This window comes from Vombatus ursinus, unplaced genomic scaffold (assembly GCF_900497805.2).
Source record: "Vombatus ursinus unplaced genomic scaffold, bare-nosed wombat genome assembly UNPS02014810.1, whole genome shotgun sequence".
Classification (NCBI taxonomy): Eukaryota; Metazoa; Chordata; class Mammalia; order Diprotodontia; family Vombatidae; genus Vombatus; species Vombatus ursinus.
The window spans coordinates 39,902,589-39,923,403 of record NW_020954588.1 but is presented as its reverse complement, the minus strand read 5'-3'; the positions used below and the strand labels follow the sequence as shown (position 1 = coordinate 39,923,403).

The following is a 20,815-nucleotide window of genomic DNA, read 5'->3' as shown; positions in this document are numbered from 1 at the left end:
GCTCCAAGTAGACTACAGTCATCACAGAGAAACCTGACTGAACATCTAGGCAAACATAAAAAACCTGCCCTGGTGAAAAGGCCAGATCGCTACAGTCAAGAGGTCACTGCTTCAGACCAACACTCAAGCCTGCGAGGCGATCTCAGCCCACCGAGAGCCAGGACTACTTCTCCGGAAGCAGCCCAACCTCAGATGACAAACAGCATGATCTCTGTGCCGGTGTCTTTCTTCAAGGACAGCAAAGATCACAGGCCTAGTGGCTGAAGGGACCTCAGACACAGCTATCTATTCCAACCCCTTCGTTTCACAGATGACAGAACGGAGGTCCAAAGAGTCCCTGCCCAAGGCTACCCAGGGAGGGAACGTCAGGGGGAGGATCTGAGCCAAGGTCCTCGGACCCCAGGGCCTTTGCTTGAACCGCTGTACCCCACTGCCCCTCGTGTTCTAAGGTGGCAATGCTCCCACAGTCCACAAGAAACTGCAGAGGGGGCGACAGTCCATGAGTCACACGGGGAGGGAGGGAGCGCACAATGCAAGCGTTCAGTTCATGTGGATGACCACTGGGGATGGGCCGGCATGGGTCACGTGACCAAGAGGAGGCCGTTCATTCCTTCCATCTCCGCTGACGAAGGGCTAGGGGGAGACAACATGAACACCAATGGCACGTGCAGGATCGATACGAAGAGGACAGGAGATAGGCGGACACGGACAGCCAGACACCTGAGTGACGAAAGCATCATAATGCCTGTCTTCAAGGAGCTTATACTCTTGTGGGGGGTAAAGGCAGCATGACTTCGCCATAGTGGCTACAAAGGCCATGGAGGCCTGGTTCTAGGCAAGGTGGGTTAGAAGAAAACTCACCCATCGGAGCCCAGCGTGGTTCCGGGGGCAGAGCCCAGGGAGAGAGGACACGGGTGGCCAGAGTGTGGGCCGCATGGTTTGGAAAGGTCATGAGGAGCTGACCAGTCCAGGCCCGCTGAGCAGATGGGGGATGGGTGGCATGAAGGGCTCAAGGAAAGGGAGGAAGAGAAGGAACAGGAATAGAAAGCTCACTGGGGTGCACGCAGGCCCTGGGGAGGGGGGACACCAGAACTCCATAGCGGAGTCAGTGAGCTCTGTTTTCGACTCTCCCAGCGCCATTCAGCTGCTGGTCAATAGGAGTAAAGAGCCAGTCCTTCAATAAACACTTATGAAGTACCTAAGTGCTGGGGATACCAAGAGAAACAAAAAAAGCAGAGCCTGCCCTCAAGGAGCTCACAATCCAATGGGGGAGATGAGAGGAGCAGAGAGCGAGCAGAGAGCGGGCAGAGCGCAGCCAGGCGTGAGCAGCGAAGGGATCCGGGGGCAAAGGATGCAAGGCCAGAGAAGAGCGCAGAACTGACCTAGATCTGGAAGGAAGCAAAGCGACACAGTATAATGAGAGCAGCAGTGATGACGGCCTGGGAAAGAACAGAGGGGTTATGGGTTGGAGGTCAAGGCACAGCTGAAGGACCGTACAAATAAAACAATTAAGGCTACCGAATGTGTTAGGCAAAAAATGGGATGAGCTGAAGCAAATATCCTAGAAGAAAATGAAAATGGTCATGGATTATCTTTTTAATCAGCTTTTGCATCCCTAGTGACAGCTGCTTCAATATTTCAGGGATATCTGATTTTGTTCATGGGAATGCTCTCTTTATCAACACATAGCAGCCCCTGGATACCTCAGAGCTGATGGTCTTCAAGAGTCCTCTATGGTCAGTAAATTCATCACACTGCAGACAGCCTGGTCACGTGACTCTGCCCAAGCCAAGATACGTTTGTCCTTGGCCAGAAGACAGTGAGTCAATGACTAGGCCCATGACTGACCCCTTTCCAGAATAGCGGGATGTGCCAAAACTTGTCCATCATTGGCATGTTCTTGTCCTTCAAGAAACCAGTCAGTTCCCTGACACAAGAAGGCCACAGAAAAGGAATTCCAGGGATTGGTTACTGCACTTTTACAATCATTAAAAATTTCTAGGTAGGATTCACTACAAAACCATGGCCAAGAGTCACACAGTGGAAGAAAACGTAAAGGGTGTAAAACACATGCTGGCCAAGGGACTGGAAACAGAACCCTCAGTCTCCAAGTATCCCCAGTAACCAAGTCTCAGAGGTTTTCTTTACTACAGGCTTTCCACAGGGAAAGCTGCATTTCAAGGGAATGGTTTGCCAAAGCAAAAAATCGGAAAATCACTTTTCTAGAGCATTTAAATAGAATAACAAAGCAACAAATGTTTCTTGAACACTTAGCACAAGGTACTAGGGGAAGGCCAAAGAAGTGAGCCAGATTAATTGTGCCCACAAATCAGTCAGTCCACAAGTACATATTAAATGATAAACATATTCAAGGCATTATGCAAAGCCCCAGAGAAAAGGAGAAAGTCAAAAACAGTCCCTGCCTTCAAGAAGCTTACATCCTAACGAGGCAGACAACATGCAAACAATCGCGTACGTACAAAATACATACAGGATAAACCGGAGGTGACATTGAAAAGGGATCAGGAAACGCCTCCTACAATGAGTGGGATTTGAATAAGGGAAGCCAGGAGGCAGAAAGAAGCAAAAGGATGGTTCCAGGTGAATCTCAGCCAGTGAAAAGGCCCAGCAGAGAGACAGGGTGTGGTGTGTGAGGAACTGTGAGAACAGGCAGGGCAGTGAAGCAGATGAGGGCTAGAGAGGGAGGAAACAGCCGGGTTGTGAAGGGCTTTAAAAGCCAAACACAACCCAGGTACACACACAGCACCTGGAAGATTTCAGCGTCCTAGATACAAACACCAAGCTTCCTAGTCACTATTACTAAAGAAAACCCCCAATTTAGCAAAGGATTTTGTTCCTATAGGGGGACTATGGATCAGGGGGCTCCTGACCACTTCAGGAAGCACCCCAACTATAAAAGGAGGGCCCCACTAGCAAGAAGAGCCCTTCCCATGGAGCCAGCTGTGTGCCCCCAGGGAAATCCTCTGAGGAGGTGCCAGGGCCAAGGGTGGCGTCCTGATGATTCAATGTCTGCAGCTCAGGAGGGGCAGCTGACACCCCTCCATGTGATCTGTAAGAGGCAGCAGTGAAACATCTACTCCTCTTACCCATTTTCTTCGTAACGCTCTCTTTCTCTTAGAGAGGGCTGCCCCTGTCCACTCCAGACTGGAGGGCACTTAAGGTGGTGTGGAGGAGAACTTTTTGCCCCCCTTCCTCCAACCCCAGGATCCGAGAGAGGCAGTTTACAAAGGGAGCTCGTGGCTAGCAGCCCGTGCTTGTCTGGGCAAGCCCGAGCCCACAGCTGCTCAGCCTCTAGCTCCTGGATGCCTCCTCCTGCCTCCTTTTCTTTTCTGAGTACATAGGAGAGGCTAGAGATCCTGAGAATGGATGTTTCCAGCCTCAATTCTGAGCTCTAGAGTCCGTGAGCTGAGCACAGCTGCCCTAAGAAGGTTTTCTAAACAGAGAGATGAGGATTTGAATCAGGAGTCTCCAACACACAGATGAAGAATGAAAGCCACTCAGTGTGCGGTCAGAGCTGGGCACCTGCCAACATTCCACAGCACTGATGTGAATGGTTCACATGGTTTAAGTTCAAGGTGAATGGGAAATATCTGTTGAGTCCCAAGGGGTCCTTACTTTCCAGAGAGTCTAATGAGTGTAATAGGGGCATAAGCTACTGGATGTGATCCACAGCTGGCCCAGCAAGCGTGTAGAAGCCTGGACTGTGCAGGCAGGCGAGTGACCCGACCGCAGAGTCACTGGGGAAAGAGGCAAAGGAAGGAAGTGTGCAGCATGCAGAGCCCGAGTGGCAGGGCCTTGCCGACAGCATCCAGCAGAGGAACCCTAGGAATTGCTGACTGTACTTGTGAACTAACTCAGTGATGCTGCTGAAGAATATGCCTGTCTGCCCGCCGCCCGCACAGCCCAGATTTCTGAACAGCCCGTGGACCAGCTGTGTGAAGACCTCGATCTTCAAGGAAGCCCCCCACTCAGGTGCTCTGCGCTCAGGTCAGTATCATAATTGGCTTACATTTTCTAAGTCAAACAAAGGACAGTAAATAAGCAAATAAAATAATGTCTTCTGGAGCTAACTCTGTGACTCTGGGATTGTCGCTATCGCTGTTTCATGACCTCTGTATTACTGCTTCCTTTCACAGGTAGATGTGATTAAGAACCAACTTTACCTGGTTTTTTCCATTACCCATTATTTTGGATCAACACGTCATTGTAGATAATCAAAAGTTCATAAAAAGTAAGAAGGGATGAAGGTCACTTAAATTTTGTGAAGGGAGACGTACTCTGAATCTTACTTGACTTCTCTCCAATACAATGTTTTTACTATGCCTAACTATTTTTGACCATTGAACTTCAAAAAAACTGCTGCAAAATCATTTCACAAAAAGACTTCTAAAAGGACTTCTAAGTTTCAAGTGAAAATTATAGATGCTCATGGCATTTGAATGAAGCTGGTAGGAAACTGGGGGGTAGATTAAAAAGGGAATGAAAAAAAGAATTAAGGGGTTTTTCTTTATCAGATCGACCTAAGCTTTTAATGTACAAGATTGTCGCCTTTTGTTAAAATTCTTATAGAACTTTTCTACTGTACAATTTTAAAAAAAAAAATGGTTGGCCGGTTATAAAACTTACCCTGCTGAGCTAAAGTAGATCTTAACATCCCACTCTTTGACCAAATTTTCACTTGTCCATCTTCACCAACTGTAAAAAATTATGATTCAGTTACTGATAACCTCCAATTTTTAAAAGAAAATTTTGGTAGTCTTAAATGTACACATTAATCAAAGACGCTACAAAAATGAATGATTCCTGGAGCCAAGATGGCGGAGGGAAAGTTTGAGCTCTCCCTTAAATCCCTCCAAATACCTATAAAAAATGGCTCTAAGCAAATTCTAAAGCAGCAGAACCCACAAAAAACCAGAGTAAAACAAATTTCCAGCCCAAGACAACCTGGATGGCTGATCAGAAAGGTGTATCGCGGTGGACTGGGAGAGGAGCGCAGCTCGGCGTGGGCACACAGGCCGCAGCAACCCTGGAGCAGGCCTCAGAGGACTGAATCATGGGCAGCTGTGGCAGTTTCCAGACTTCTCAACCCACGAACGCCAAAGACAACTTAGAAGGTCAGTGGGAAAAGTCTGTGACTGCAGTGAGAGAAGGAGCTAGGTCTCAGCCGCAAGTCCTGAGCGCGCAGACCGCGGCTGCCTCCTGAGCTTTCGGCCCACAGACTGAGGGGGAATCTGGTGGCTGATCAGAGGGGGATTGCAAGGATCTCTTTGCCAGTGCTGAGGCAGGAATCTCTTGCTTTGCCCATGCTTGAAGGAGAGCTGGTGTGGTGGAGCTTGTTGTGGCTGTAGAGAGGAAACACCTCACCCCTTATCATACCACCTTGGAAGAACTGAAAATTTTCAGGTCCCTAGAAGTATCTCTGAAAACAGCTGTACAAAAATGAATGATTCCTTTTTTAAAATTCAGGTACCATTGCTTTTGCCAGAATTTCTTTAAAAAGAATTACAAAATGCATTTTATCTAAAATGTATTTCATAATAGATATTTTATTTTGTGACCCCAAGCAAGTCACTTTCTCAGTGTTCTAGGCAACTCTCTTAAGACTATGAGTTGTAGGTAAGGTGCCAACCACAATTGTTTTGAGGGTTCAGGTGCAATCTCTAGCCTAAATTTCATAACTAGACTTTCATTCATTAAAAAAAAAATCTCAGAATTAGTCTAAATAAATACACATTAAAAGAACATTTACAAAGTCACAAATTAATCTCTAAATAATAAAAAATCGGTAGTACACATTAAAAAAAGACTTTAAAGCACAAATAAGGAAACAATTAATCCCTATAGTAATATATTTAATTAACTGCACAAAGATGACTTCTCCTTTCTCTTTTTATCTGTTGTCAAACATGACTCTTGTGACTTTACTTCATTGTTTTGGGGCTTAGGGTTGTAATTAAAAGGAAGTGGTCATTCTGGTGGGAAGGGTACTTCTAGAAATTACTGAATGGAGAGACCAAAAAAAATCAATAAAACTTATTTTTGAAAATACATACTATTTGTGTGAGACAACTTACCTGTAATCAATGCTGTTCCTTCATAATTCCATCTCCCTGCAAGTACAGCTCCACAATGAGCTTCTACACTTTTTTCCACTCTTCCTAATTTCGAGATCAGGTGAAATTTACCTGAACAAAAAGTTATATTTCAGAAATTCTTTATTCATGAAATTAACACATTGTTATGATGTAATTCTTCTATTTGACATGATTTAATAGACACAGTCAATTCTGAAATATGCTGAGCAAATATTTAATTCCAAATTTCTTCCCATGTAACGCAGAATTTACTGGGGTTACATTCCCTCGCCATCAGTTGATATACGATTATGGAAACCAAAGTAATTTTAATATTAGTTTAAGTCAAGTATAATTAAGAAGGTAATCCCCCTGCAAAAATAAAGGGGTTCAGTACTAGCGTAACTATCAGCACAATAACATTAATAACAAAAACAAAAGCCATGGTGGTTTATTTCACTGCTGGTCAGCCACTGCAGTGAGGAAATTTTCAGCCTCTCTGGGCAGCCCAACAAGCTCCTGGGCAGCTCTGGAAATGGTTATCAAGCTTTTCCTGGTGACAATCCTCAATTTACCCCTTTGCAACCTGCACCTCGTGCTCCTGAATCTGGGGCCAAACAGAACCAAACAGAACCTCCTCTCTAAAATGGCCCTTCAAACACTTAGACACAGCTCTCATAAATAACCCCAGGGGGTCTTCTTTTTTCTAAGCTAAAGAGACTCAGTTCCTTCAACCAATCCTCATATGACACAGACGTAAGAACCATCCTCCATCCATCCCCTCTGGAAACTATATCCAGCTAAGAGAGTGAAAGGGAGGAGGGAGAGGAGGAGGGAGATCTCATTAGATTCGGCCCAATACTCTGACCTGTTAATACTCTCCTGGACTCTGGCTCGCACCCCTCCCACCTTTGTTTCATCTGAAAATCTGCTGAGCATACCACCTATTCCTTAATCCAAGTCATTGATAACACTGATAACATGGATAACAACAGCCCTGGGACAATGGAAGGCACCAATGGAGACCTCGTGCCATGCTGACAAGGAACCATTAATAACGACTTCCGTGATGTTGTAAAAAAGAAATGAATGAGCACTGACAAAAGAGGGGACAAAAGTCTCTCTTTGAATGGCAATGGTTCAGGCACACAGTCAGACCACTGATCGCCAGAACAAAGATTAAAATCAATATTAAACTAAAAGACTTAACATTTGAAGACGTATCATACAACTCAGGCAACTCTACCCCTGCCCAAATAATCTGCTGATAGCAAATAAGGAAAAGGGGTAAAAACGAGAGCATAGAAACAACCTCAGTTATCCAACACTGGATCCCTGCCGAGTACAGTGCTGCAGCACTAACTGGTTTGTAGGACCTTCCAAAAAAGGAAAGTGAGAAGTCATGAGCACTATCTCTCACACACACACACACACACACACACACACACACACACACGCCACTGAAAAAAGCAGAGTCCAGATAAGCAAAATCATCTGGACAGCATTCAATGCCGACACTGGGAGAACGATAAATGGACGGGGAAAAAAAGCCATAAAGATTTTTATAACAATGGACTCTCCCATGGACTGAAGGCATTTGGAGGTCCTGTCCAGTTCCTGATGCACTCATCTGTGATCCTACAAACAGGAATGTGTCCTCACTTGTTCTGGAAACTCTCCCACGACCACTGCCTCCAGCTCACATTTAATTCCCCATTCAGTTCCAGGACAGGACCAGCAGAGTTCGAGGCTGGGGGCTCAGCAGAGGGGCAGCAATGAGCTGGAAAAAACGCAGAGGAAAGGCAGGACAAAGACAAGGTAGTGGCCTAACGGAGCTCCCAGGGACCATTGAGATCAGCATCATTTGAACAAGTCTGCAGCCTCTGACAGTAAATATTCTGAAGAAAAACATTCCTTTGAACATATAAACACTATGAGCCTCATTCCTTTACAATCCTGTCAGTTTCAACTCATGATGAATCTTATGAACGCCTGAAGAAAGAAAAAAGGCTCTCGTGGCGGTTGTAACTGATGGCGGCAAGGCCGCAGGCCAGGGAATTCTATGACTTGTGTGTTCATAATCAAACCCATCCCCAGTGAGCTGGGCCACCATTCAAGCGGAAGCCAGCTCTTTAGACACTGTGCTGGGGCAATGTGGTGATGGGATGGAAGAATGCAGATTGTGAGATGGTCTGAGAATTTCAAAAACAAAGATGATTCACATCACACCTGAGCTATTGACAAATTCATTTGGAAGAATAAAAGATTTAGACTCTCAAGGGAGGGGCATCTAGGTGGAGCAGTGGATAGAGTACCAGCGCCAAAGTCAGGAGGACCTGAGTTCAACTCTGGCCTCAAAACAAACACTAGTCACTTACTAGCTGTGTGACCCTGGGCAAGTCACTTAACCCCAACTGCCCGAAAAAAAAAAAAGAATCTCAAGGGAAATGATAACTTTTAAAAGCAGACAATAAAGGAGGAATAGTACTTCCAAACATCAAATTTTCCTAGAAAGTTACCAAACTATTTGATTCTGGCTAAAAAAAGAGAAAAAATAGCCCAGAAGAGACTAGATGAGTTTGAATAATAAATAGATATACTCCACAAGTGACTATCCAATAAGTCTATGAACATAAAATTACTCGGGGATAAACTCCTTACTTAATAAGAATTGCTAGGAAAACAAGAAAGTATTTAACAAGATTTAGGTTTAAATCAACACCTTAGACCATATACTATAAGCTCAAAATGTATACATAACCTGATCAGCAACAATCATACCATAAAAATATTAAAAGAGAATCAAATCAGGTACTTTCCACAGCTATGGACAGGGAGTAATCTTAACCAAACAAGGGACAGAGATAATCAAAAAAATGGAAAACAGATAACATGGTTAGCTAACAGAACACCAAAAACTAGGCAGTCAAAGGATATAAACAAACACTTAAAAACAAAAAACTGCAAACTATTAAACTTTATAAGATTATCCCAAATTAATTAGTAAGATAAAATGTAAATCAAAACAACTCTTGAGATTTTACTCCACACTCAAGAAACTGTCAAGGTCCATGAAAGATGGAAGTCCATACCTGAAGAGTTGTGGAAATACACTAACACACTGTGGTAAGAGCTATAAATTGCTCCAACCACTCTGCAAAGCAATTTCAAATTACGTTAAGAAACTGACTAAATGTTCCTACCCTTCCACTGCTAGATGAAGGAGTACCTTTGTCCAGGACAACAACAGTGGGAAGGCTCCACATACGTGGAAATGTTTACGACAGCACGTTTTAATTGCAGTAAAGAAGTGGAAACAAAGTAGAGAGCCATAAATTGGCGAGTGGCTGGGCAAATATTGGTACATGAGCGTAGTAGAATATGATGTAAGAAACAATGAGTATAACACAAAAAAGTCTGAAAAGACTCACGTGGACTGATGCAAAACAAAGTAAGCAGAAAAAGCACATCTACACAAGGACTGCAATGCTGAGAAAAGAACAACAAACACTGGGTGATAATGATGACCCCAGCACCAAAGAGAAGATAAGAGAATGCACCATCCTCCTTCCTTTGCTGAGATGGAACAAAGCATAGGTTGTAAGATTTGTTGGCGGTAGGTTTAGTTCTACCTATCTGCTTTTTTTTTTTCCATTTTTCTATTTAATCCTTTGTTCTTGGGATGGCTCTTTGGGTGAAGAAAAAGGGATAGGTTGAGAAAGGAACGGGCAGCTAGGTAGGCAGTGGATAGAGCTCCAGCCTTGGAGTCAGGAGGACCTAAATTCAAATCCAGCCTCAGACACTTGACACTTCCCAGCTGTGTGACCCTGGGCAAGTCACTTAACCCCGACTGCCTCACCAAAAAAAAGAAAAAGCAAAGAGAAAAGAGAAATAAAGGTGATATAAAAACAAAGATAATGACTTTTTTCAGTTGAAAGGAAAAATGCAAGAATTACTTAAGGTTTACAGGGTTCAGTAAGAAAGATCTAATGGAGAGGAGACTTGTTTGTTTTAAAGAAAAAGACAGCAATAAAAGGAGCTCTCTCAGTGAAGGTTATTGAAAGCTTAAGTAAAGGAACACAAGGAAACAAAAAAAGCCAACTAAAAAATAAAAAAGGTGTGAAGTTAACAAAAAATAATTGCCCCTAAACCTTTCAAATTTCTTCTTAAAATATTAGCTTTATTATGGAAGAAACTGCCAAAGAAACAAAAAATAAACTAAGTCCCTTTAAGAGAGAACTTAGCACATATTGAAAGTTAATAACTAAATGAAATAATGTATGTAAAATGTTTTGCAAACCTTAAAACTCTATATAAATATCCGTTATTACTAGCTATAATTAATAACTAATAAGTAAAACAACAAAGTGATAGATTTTCAGGGTTAAATTAGACGTAAATGAAAAGATCAGCCTCAGGGCAGAAACCTCAATTTTAAAAAAATAATAAATGTCAATGAGCCATAATATCTTCCTTTTCTATTTTGGGTTGTTTGTTTTGGTTTTGTTTCATTTTGTTTGCTTTTTTTCGGGGGGGGGTAGGTTTTGGAGAGTTTTTAATCCCAATATAAAAAGTTAATTCCACATCTGGCTCATTTCCAGATAAATAAAATTTCAGAAAATTAAACAAAACTTCAACATATCCATGCCAATTTTCTATTTTTTTTAGTCCTTTCATCAACTTATTCAATTTATTATTAAAAAGCAGGTAAAGTCCCCTATTTTATTACACTAATTTATGGGCTCCTGGATTAAAGATACTCAGATATGCTATGCTATACTGAAATATTCATTTAATGAGCAAATTTACTTTTCATGAGCCCAGAAATTGAAAGTTTTTCATGACTGTATACCAAATGAAGTTTAAAAGTAAATTAGTATATTTTTCAAATAATATTTATTGAATGCCTGTGTTAGGTATCTTGTAGAAGCACAAAAGATTCTGATCATTTCAGTTGGGGAGATAAGATATACATCTGTGAAAGTTTAATGAAATTACAAAAGAGACCAAAATTACAACTGCAAATATAAATTTGGTTAATTGCCATAAAAAAAGAACAAAGGATTCCAGTGGATTAAAGAAAAAAATAACACACAACACAAAGTTGCTTTCAGAAAACACATAATACATATATAGATTTTAAATGAGAAGTATTAAAATTTACTGTTTCAGATGATTCCATAAAATCAGGAGGAGTCAAGATGAAGTTCAACACAGCTTAAACCACATGTGAAGGCAGTAAGAGGAAATAAGTGAATTTTAGCCATTTTAAGATACCCTTGATAATTTTTTAAAAAATCAATATGAAGGGGCAGCTAAGTGGCGCAGTGGATAGAGCACTGGCCCTGAAGTCAGGAAGACCCAAGTTCAAATCTGGCCTCAGACCAAACACTTGACACGTACTAGCTGTGTGACCTTGGGCAAGTCACTTAACCCCGATTGCCTTACTTAAAAAAATAAATAAATAACAAATAAATAATAAATAAATATTAAAAACCCATATGGTTAATGGCATAGCAATAGAATTTATAAAGTAAAAGTTTAAAAAGAATTAGATGGAAAATCCATAGTAGTGGGAGATTTGACTACTCACCAATGGAGTGCAGAATGTATTTTGTTCTCCCCTCCTAACTGGCAGCAATAGGATAAACTGAAATAAATCTTTCCTAAAGTAGGCATCTACTATCCTAGAGATTTCCTGCTTAAATAGAATAGTCTGATAAGACTAAACACAGAAAAAACCTTATCCTACTGGAACAAACCTAATCTTTAGCAACTCCTTAGATCCCCAGGTTAATATACTTCCTGATCCTATCACTATTACACAGCCTCCCAAATAAGGAAAATGACCACTCAGGCTCACATGAGGGGCTATTTCAGTAGCCTTGAAATATTGCCCTGAATTAATGGGGGGAAAAAGAAAAGGGCAGTGGCCTAGCTGTACTGGATCTAAAACTATGTTATAAAGCAGCAATCATCAAAACTATTTGGTACTGACTAAGGCTAAGAAACAGTGATGGATCAGTGAAATAGATTAGGTACACAAGACACAGTAGAATATGACTACAGTAATCTACTGTTTGATAAACCCACAGACTCCAGCTTCTGGGATAAGAACTCACTATTTGACAAAAACTGCTGGGAAAAACAGAAAATCGTATGACAGAAACTAGGTACAGACCAACATCTCACACCACATACCAGAATGAGGTCAAAATGGGTACACGATTTAGACGTAAAGGTTGATACCATAAGCAAATTCGGAGAGCAAGGAATAGTTTACCTGTCAGATCTATGGAGAAGGAAAGAATTTAGGACCAAACAAGAGATAGAGCGCATTACAAAATGCAAAAAGCTAATTCCATATGTTACTCTTTTTCATTCTTTCCATATCTGGAAGATAGATACACTAACGCACGATTGGTAGATTGGTTCCACCATTCTAGAAAGCAATCTGGAATGATGCAAAGAAAGTGATTAAAATGCCCACACCCTACAATTCAAAGATTCTATTATTGGGCATATACTCCAAGAAGGGCAATCATAAAAAGAAAGTCCCATACACAGCAAAATTATGCTAGCAACACTTTTTATAGCAGCAAGTAATGGGACACAAAGTAGATGTCCATCAACTGGGGAAAAGCTAAACAAGTCAATCTGTGGCACATGCAAATGATAGATTCTTATTGTGCTATAAGAAATGATTAACGTGAGGAATTCAAACCACAAGACCAATTACCACTGACACACTGTGAGATAACCAGGTGAACAACACAGCTAATGACCAGACACTGTAAAAAAAAACAAAACAAAAAAACCTGGAACTAAATAATGTGAAATTACAATGTTCACGTGTAGCCCTAAAAGAGGAATGCAGAGGAGGGAGACTATGAAATAGCAAAGACATCAAACTTATTTTGTTTGGTTTGTTAATTTTGCTAAACTTAGTTGTTGTTTTTTTCTTTTCTTTTTTTATGCTTTGTATGATGCTCTCTGGAAGGGTGAAAGAGAAAGTTACCTGGGGAAATTTAGGTGACACAAAAACAAAATGTCAATAAAAATTTATTTTTAAAAAGTAATCATGACATGTAGGAATAAAGCTTCTAACTATATGCAAGCCTCTTAGTTTCTTTGTTTTTAAACTCGAAATGAATTTTCTGCCATCTTGCCCTATGACTACTTCTGCAGTAAAGTCATTAAGGACTAAAGTACAGGCTGATATGGTCATGGTTTAGAGGATCTTAAGAGAAATCGTATAAGGAATTCTGAATCTCTCCCTTCTCTGCAATAGATGCAGGGGTATGAACTGCAATTATCTTCACCATGATATTTTTTTTCACACTCCCACTCCTAGATAGATCCTAATATCCACTGAAGAGTTTTCTGGTGCCTTTGGGTATGACATGAAACCAATTCTGCCAACTCTTTGGTTTTCTTTCCTTAGGGCCAGCCTTTCACTTAGCTAAAAACTTTCTTTTGTCTCTGAATTTCATTATAAATATGATTAAAATGTAATAAAAATAGTAATTAACATGGGAAATCTGATCAAAACACAGAGGCCTAAATGGAGAACAAAAAAATTCACTGAATTTTTCAGTTAAAGGTCAAATTAGAGAAACAATAAAACACTACATTAAAGATAACAATATAAATACAACATCAAAATTTATAGGATGTGGCCAAAGCAGTACTCAAACAAATTTATATCCCTATAACAATATAGTAATAATAGAGAGAGAACATTAATGAGTTGAATTTAAAGTCTAAAAAATGTATACTGTGTAATACAACAATTATAAAAAAAAACTGTCTGGTCCTGAATTTTAAAAAAAGATGAGGGGAACAGATTAGATGACATAGAACTAAAACCAAAAGCATGTAAAATGGGCAATTAGTCAGAAAAACATGGGAAATTCATTTTCAATAAAAATTAATAGGAAAATTAGATATCAGTATGGAGGAAAACAGGATTAAATCCTTATCTCACACCACATACCGCGTTAAATTACAAAGGTATCACTGACCTAAGTATTCAAGATCATTTTCTTAAAAACAGAAGATTATGGAACGATATATCTTTAACAACTGTGGAAAGGTAAAAATTCTTACCTATTCAACAAAGAAATTATAGGAGACAAAAAGTGAATTTGATTATGGGGGGGAGGGTGGGAACCTCTGTACCACAAAAAGCAATAACATACAAATCAACATCTCACATGATATACCCTAATAAACTCAAAAGGGATATAAAACCCAAATATAAAAGGATATACAAACAAACTATATAAGAAAGGAAAGATATACTTTTCATAAGTATATGAGTAGTGGAAAGTTCTTGACTAAACAAGGAAGAGAGATGATTACAAGAGATAAGATGGATAATTTTAATTATACAAAATAAAGTTTTTACACAAACAAAATCAATGCAGTTAGAATTTGATAAGAAAGTTTAACCACAAAAAAACATTTTCAGCAAATTTCTTCAATAAAAGACTAAAATTCAAAATGCATAAAGAACTGATACAAATATACAAGAACAAGAACCATTCCCAATAGATAAATGTCCAATGATTTGATCAGGCAATCCTTAACACATGCCATCTCTCAGCTCCCGGCATTCTACCTGACTGCTCCCCATGCCTCCTCTGGCCTAACTACTGATCTCCTTGGCTTTCTTTATGTCCCACCAAAAATCCCATGGAAGCCTTCACAACCCCTCATAATTTCGGCACTCTTCCTCTATTAATTATCTATTTATCCTGATACAGCTTGTCTGTATACATTTGTTTGCCAGTTGTCTCCCCCATTAGATGGTAAGCTCCTTGAAGGCAGGGATTCTCTTTTATCTCTTTTTGTATTCTCAGTATTTACACAGTGGCTGGCTGAGAGCAGACACTTAATAAAGGTTTACTGATTAACTGACTGATGTTGAAGCCCCAGGATCACTCTTTCCATTCATTTAAACCTTGAGTTTCTAGCACGTATCATCCTGGAAGAAGTTATCATTGGAGCTTCATTTTCTTCATTTTCCATCAGCCGCTCTGCTTGGCTTTTGACGCTGCATAAGGATCTCCTGAAATGACGGAGCAGATGTATTCGGCTTTGTTCTTCACACCTCCACAGTTCCCTCTGCTGCCTCTCCCCTCGGAATGGGGGGCTGAAGGGCAGGATAATAAGCTCCTCCCACAGCCTCCTCCTCTTCCTCTTCCATCAGCAGCTCTGTTTGGTTACAGCTCCACAAACATCATGCCTCTGCTCCAACACTTCCTGGCTCCCACCACCCCTCCTCCCCTTTTCAGTTTCCTCTGGGTATTGTCTCCCCCCACTCCACCCCCATTGGATTGTAAGCTCCTTGAGAGCAGAGGTTGTCTTTTTCTTACTTGTATCTCCAGCACTTAGCACAGTGGACAGAATGGAAAAGAAGAAATTCAAGCAATCAACAACCACATGAAAAAATGCACTACATCACTAATAGTAAGAGAAATATAAATTAAAACAATTCTTAAGTCCTACCTCACACCAGCTGAAGTAACATGGAGGCCTGTGACCCCTACTACGTGGGAGGGGGTAGCCTGCTTTATTGGCTACCTTCATCTTTAAAACTGCAGAGACAGAGCAGTTAGGTAGGGCAGTGGATAGAGCATTGGCCCTGGAGTCAGAAGGACCTGAGTTCAAATCCAGCCTCAGACACTTGACACTTGCTAGCTGTGTGACCCTGGGCAAGTCACTTAACCCCATTGCTGAGTAGAAAAAAAATAATAATAATAATAATACTAATAAAACTGCAGAGACTAAGCCAATCAGGTTTTTTTGGCTCTGTTCTTTTTGGTGACTCTTATATGCTGCATCCAGAGGGTAGAGATCCTAGTTCACTCAACAGCAAAGACTCCATGAACTGAGCTAGTGAGATCCTTTTCTACTCTATCTCTCTCTCTCTTTTTTTTTTTAGCAAGGCAATTAGGGTTAAGTGACTTGCCCAGGGTCAGCTAGTAAGTGTCAAGTGTCTGAGGCTGGATTTGAACACAGTTCCTCCTGACTCCAGGACTGGAGCTCTACCCACTGTGCCACCGAGCTGTCCCCCTACTCTATCTCTTTTATCTTCTGTCTTAGAAATAGGCTTCAGATGTTTCTGTTCTGTTATTTGTCCTTCCCAGATCCAGTGACCTTGGAGCCAGGATTGCAGGTAGGGAGGTGTGGCCTGCCAGGGAAGCTCTGAGGAGCCAGGGTACCTGGATATCAAACTTCCAGGTCTGTGGGAATCACCTACGGCACCTGAAACTAGGGAGGACAACAACCCAGAACAGAAACCAACACCGCCCAAACCCATTTCTCAGAGTCAGGGTTAAAGAAAGGGAGCAAGGGAAAGAAAGGCCATCCTGTCTCATCAGTTCAGTTCTTGGCATCCTCACTATTGCTCTGGGACAGTCACCCTCTGGATGCAGGAGAAAAGAGCAACCAAAGCAGGCTACCTGTGCCCAAGTGGTAGGGGACATAGACCTCCGTGTTCCCCAAACTAGGCATCCCCAGAGGAGACACCCCCAGAGAACAAGTACTCACGTGCAGAAATCATTTAGAGCAACACTTTTTGTTGTGAAGAAAATGGAGAAAAAGTGAGCGGCTGAATAAAGTATGGTCTAGGAATACAAAGGAATGTTATTATTGCTCCCTAAGAAAGACAAAATAAGGTCCAGTCAGAGAAACCTGAGCAGACTTGCCTGAACTGATGCAGAGTGAAGTGAGCAGAACCAAGAGAACAATTTATACAAAGACCACAATGATGTAGAAATCTGACCAATGCCTAATCAGGACTCCAGAAGACTGATGATGAAATGAGGCAGAGAGTTGGCACAGAGCCTGTACGTCCAGAATGAGACACATATTTTCAGACACAACCATTGTTAATTTCCTTTATTTGACTCTACTTATTTGTTATAAGGGAAAGTTATTTTTTTTAAGGGGATGGGGGTTTAACTAGGGGGTAGTGATAGAAATGCAAAAAAAAAAGGGTATCAATCAAACATTAAAAAATGTATATGAGTGAACAAAAGGAGGTTTAGAAGGGGTCAAAGGTGAACAGGCTGCTGTCAGTACTAGTGGGTTTAAATTCAATATACACTTAAAAAACAGGGAGTTTACTCAGTTACTCAGAAACAGTGCCTAGATCTATAGAGTGAATGTACTTTTATTGACCAAATTGAGAGAGGATGAGTCCCTTAGTTCATGAGAGAACAGATCAAGAGAGGACTGGTCCTTTTTTCCTTACCATCACTTAATGGGATTGGTTTTGGGGGGAAATAGCACTTCCCCTAAGGTTTATCCTGATATTAACATTGATCACTTTGTTTAGTATTTCTAAAAATCTCAACTGAAACTTCGTCCTTGTGTTATTTTATCGTTGCTTTGGAATCCCTTCATTTTTTGTTTCTCTATTACGATAAAATGTAAGTTGGAAAGTACTTGGGAAGGACTGTTTCTCCAATTTAAGAGAAGAAATTCTATTAGTTAGAAAGCTTTCTCACCAAGTAGTTTGTACATTGACGAGTCTGACAGATTTAGCCAAAACAAGTCTATGTTGCCTTTCGTTATCTGCCTCTTACTTCACAGGATTAGATCAACTAGGCCTCAGGGGGAAACCAACTCCCCTTCTCTGCTTGTTGATTCTCCTCTCCAGATACAGATACAGAAGGCAGCAGGATGTAGGAGAAAGCGCACGAAACTTGGTCAACAGAGGCTAGACTCCACCACTCTCTAGTTGTGTAAGTCTAGGCAAATCACTTAAACTTCCCTGAGCCCTCTGGCTCATCTTTCCTCATCTGAAAAGAGGGCCTTTGCAGCTGCCCCAACTACTTCATAACTAGTCCACCTACCTCAAGGTTGTTTCACCCAATGAGACGACACTGGCTGACATATTTATCAGCTATCGAGTGCTATGAAAATGTCAGGTATTGTGAGTTTCATAACTTGGAGGGATTTCTTAATTTTCTTGTTTTTTTATTCCTCAACTCTCCCTAATTTTGCTGATCTGGAGCCCTTTTCTCTGTGTTCTCCCAGTGAAGCTCCCTGGACCACGGGGTGGTTCTAAAGCCCTCCCAGCTGGTCACAGATTGACTGCTCTGCACACAGCCAGCCATTCATTTCTAAGCTATCTGTAACTTTTTCTTGGAATTACTTTAGGATACATTTTTTTATTCTGAAATTCAAATAATTCTAATCTAAGTGGGAAAGAACTATAAATGTGTACAATGTTTTTCTAATTTAAAAAAATTAGAATCTGTTACAAGAGGGTTTTTGAAACATAAGAGGAAGCTGGATAGTCTGGGCATTTTCTTGAAGTCATACAAGAACCCTAACAAAAATACTAAGTATTTATTGTATAAACTCAAGATCATGAATGTGGTTAAATCTCAAAAATGTTCAAAATGACATGTGCAACCCTGAATCTTGTTTCCTATCTGTAACTGTCCTCTCCAGCAGCTTCCCTTTCCCGTCACACAGTAGCACTTCCATATCCGTTATTTCATTTGACCCTTCTGACAATTCTACCAATAAAGAAGCATTTCTTCAATGACTGCTACTGCCGGCCACTGAGCCAGTGCCGCGAATCCAAGGGTAAAGCCTTTGACACAACTCCTGCCCTCCAGGAGGCTGCACTGTAGCAGGTGAGGCAGAGGAGCTAAGTGACTTACCAAACAGCACAAGTGCTCTGAACGACGCACCTCCCACAACATCAAGCTGCCGCAGAGGCTCAAGGCAAGCAGGTGCCTGGGCAATTACTCCTAGGGAAGTCAGTTAAGTTACTCGCAGGCAACCAGATAATGCAAGGTGAAAGAAATGATTTCCTAGATTATTTTCCCATATTCCTAGATTATTAGGACTGCCACGTGGACTGGCTACAGTCACCACCCAATGAACAACGTTCCACTCAATTCTTGAGCACACAGCCAGTAACACTGCACACATAACTACACCTGGCAGCTTAGCTCCAATGAGTATTATAAGCCACAGCAGAGTGCGCTTTCCACCTGAGTATGAGCAAAGCTTTCTTCTTGTTTGTGCCAACAATCGTTGCTTGAGTTACAAAAGAAATAACACACAAATCCTAAAATTAATACATAAAATACACATGATACCTAGCTGTTAGACTTAATGACAGTTTACTAAGTTATATTAATAATAAGCTTACATGTCAATTGTTACTTTTGAGTTAACAGCATTAAGTCAGAAGTGCTGGTAATAATAGATAGCATTAATAACCATATTAATCGGTACATGAACTTAAAAGTTTACAAAGCACTCTACACATCACATCCTATTTGATCTTCACAACTGCCCTGTGAGATAGACATCCATTTTACAGATGAGGAAACAAAAGTTCATAACCTCAAAATGGCTTGATTTTTAGGAATATACCTTAAGTAGTCAAGGTCTGCTTGGAGTACAAAAAAAAAAAAAAAAGCTAACTGCTCCTTAAAAGACTCCCCACAAAATAATACATGGAGGTCAACTGAAAAACATGGAGAAGCTTTAAGCATTGCAGCCTGTTATATCAGAAATAACAACAGATTTGAGAGTAGACCCAGAAAGACCTGGGTTCCAATTCTGCTTCCAAAACCCTCTGCTCCAAAGCCCCAGGATACATCAATAGCAACTTCTTCATTTATAAAATGATAATGCTGCCCTGGGAACTTGTATAAAATATTTTGCTACATGAAAAACAAATCAAAGCGTTAAGTCCTGGCCCTTATTGAGATCTTACCGTCAGAACTGGTGAGGACAAAGCTCTCAGCCTGCGTCTGCTTCTTCAGACCGATGCTTTTTGGGAACCAGTGAAGATCAATGGGGTAAATGTCATCTGGGAGCTTGACGATCTGACTGGTCTCACTTGTTAACAAGTTCCACTTGACTATCTGGTGATCGTCACTACAGGAATACAGCTCTTCAGCATTGGTCCAGCCTACACAGCTTACTAATTCTTGATGTGTGACATGTCAAGGAAGTATGAGCTTTAACAAACCTAATAATTGGCATGTTATACAGGCTAGTGAGAAATAAAAGCAAAATATGACTTTAAAAGGGGAAATTCTGGCTATTTCATCTGTTTTTCCTCTTACCAGAACTATGAGCCATTAAAGCACTAAATCCTATGATCCCATCATTTTCTTCATACACAAAGTTGAATGGTAGTAGTAATATATAATAAATTTTTTTTTTGTGGATTAGTTGTTTCCAACTCTTTGTGACCTCATACGGGGTTTTCTTGGCAAAGACAATGGAGCGGTTTGACATTTCCTTCTCCAGTTCATTTTACAGATGAGGAAACTGAGGCAAACAGGGTCAAGTGACTCGCCAGGGTCACACAGCTAGTAAGTGTCTGAGACCAGATCTGAATTCAGGTCCTCCTGACTCTGCCAGGGCTCTATCCATTGAGCCACCTAGTTGCCGCACTACATAATAAATATACCATGGCAATTTTTAAAGAACATCCAAACAGTACGACCTTTGTATCAGACATTATTACAGTAATATGCATAATTAGAACAGATCTTAATTGAAAACTAAACTCCACAATTTTATGACAAAGAATTTGGATGATAATTCACTAAGTTAAAAATTAAGTTATGTATTTCAATACATACATGATCCAAAAGCTTTGGTGGGCTCCCACCATTTAGATGTGTTACACACACACACACACACACACACACACACACACACACACA

The 20,815-nt window shown here is 40.9% G+C and overlaps 1 protein-coding gene across 2 annotated transcripts in view; it reads right to left on the bottom strand.

Annotated features, from left to right (window-relative positions):
• Nucleotides 1-20,815, bottom strand: part of IFT80 (intraflagellar transport 80) — a 125,621-nt gene that overhangs the window by 87,519 nt on the left and 17,287 nt on the right. For both annotated transcript variants that reach the window (XM_027875998.1, XM_027875997.1), the window contains exons 3-5: nt 19,852-20,073; nt 6,096-6,206; nt 4,648-4,716 (exon numbers count right to left, since the gene is read on the bottom strand). In XM_027875998.1, the coding sequence (XP_027731799.1) occupies nt 4,648-4,716; nt 6,096-6,206; nt 19,852-20,073 (402 nt within the window). The remainder of the gene's footprint in view (nt 1-4,647; nt 4,717-6,095; nt 6,207-19,851; nt 20,074-20,815) is intronic.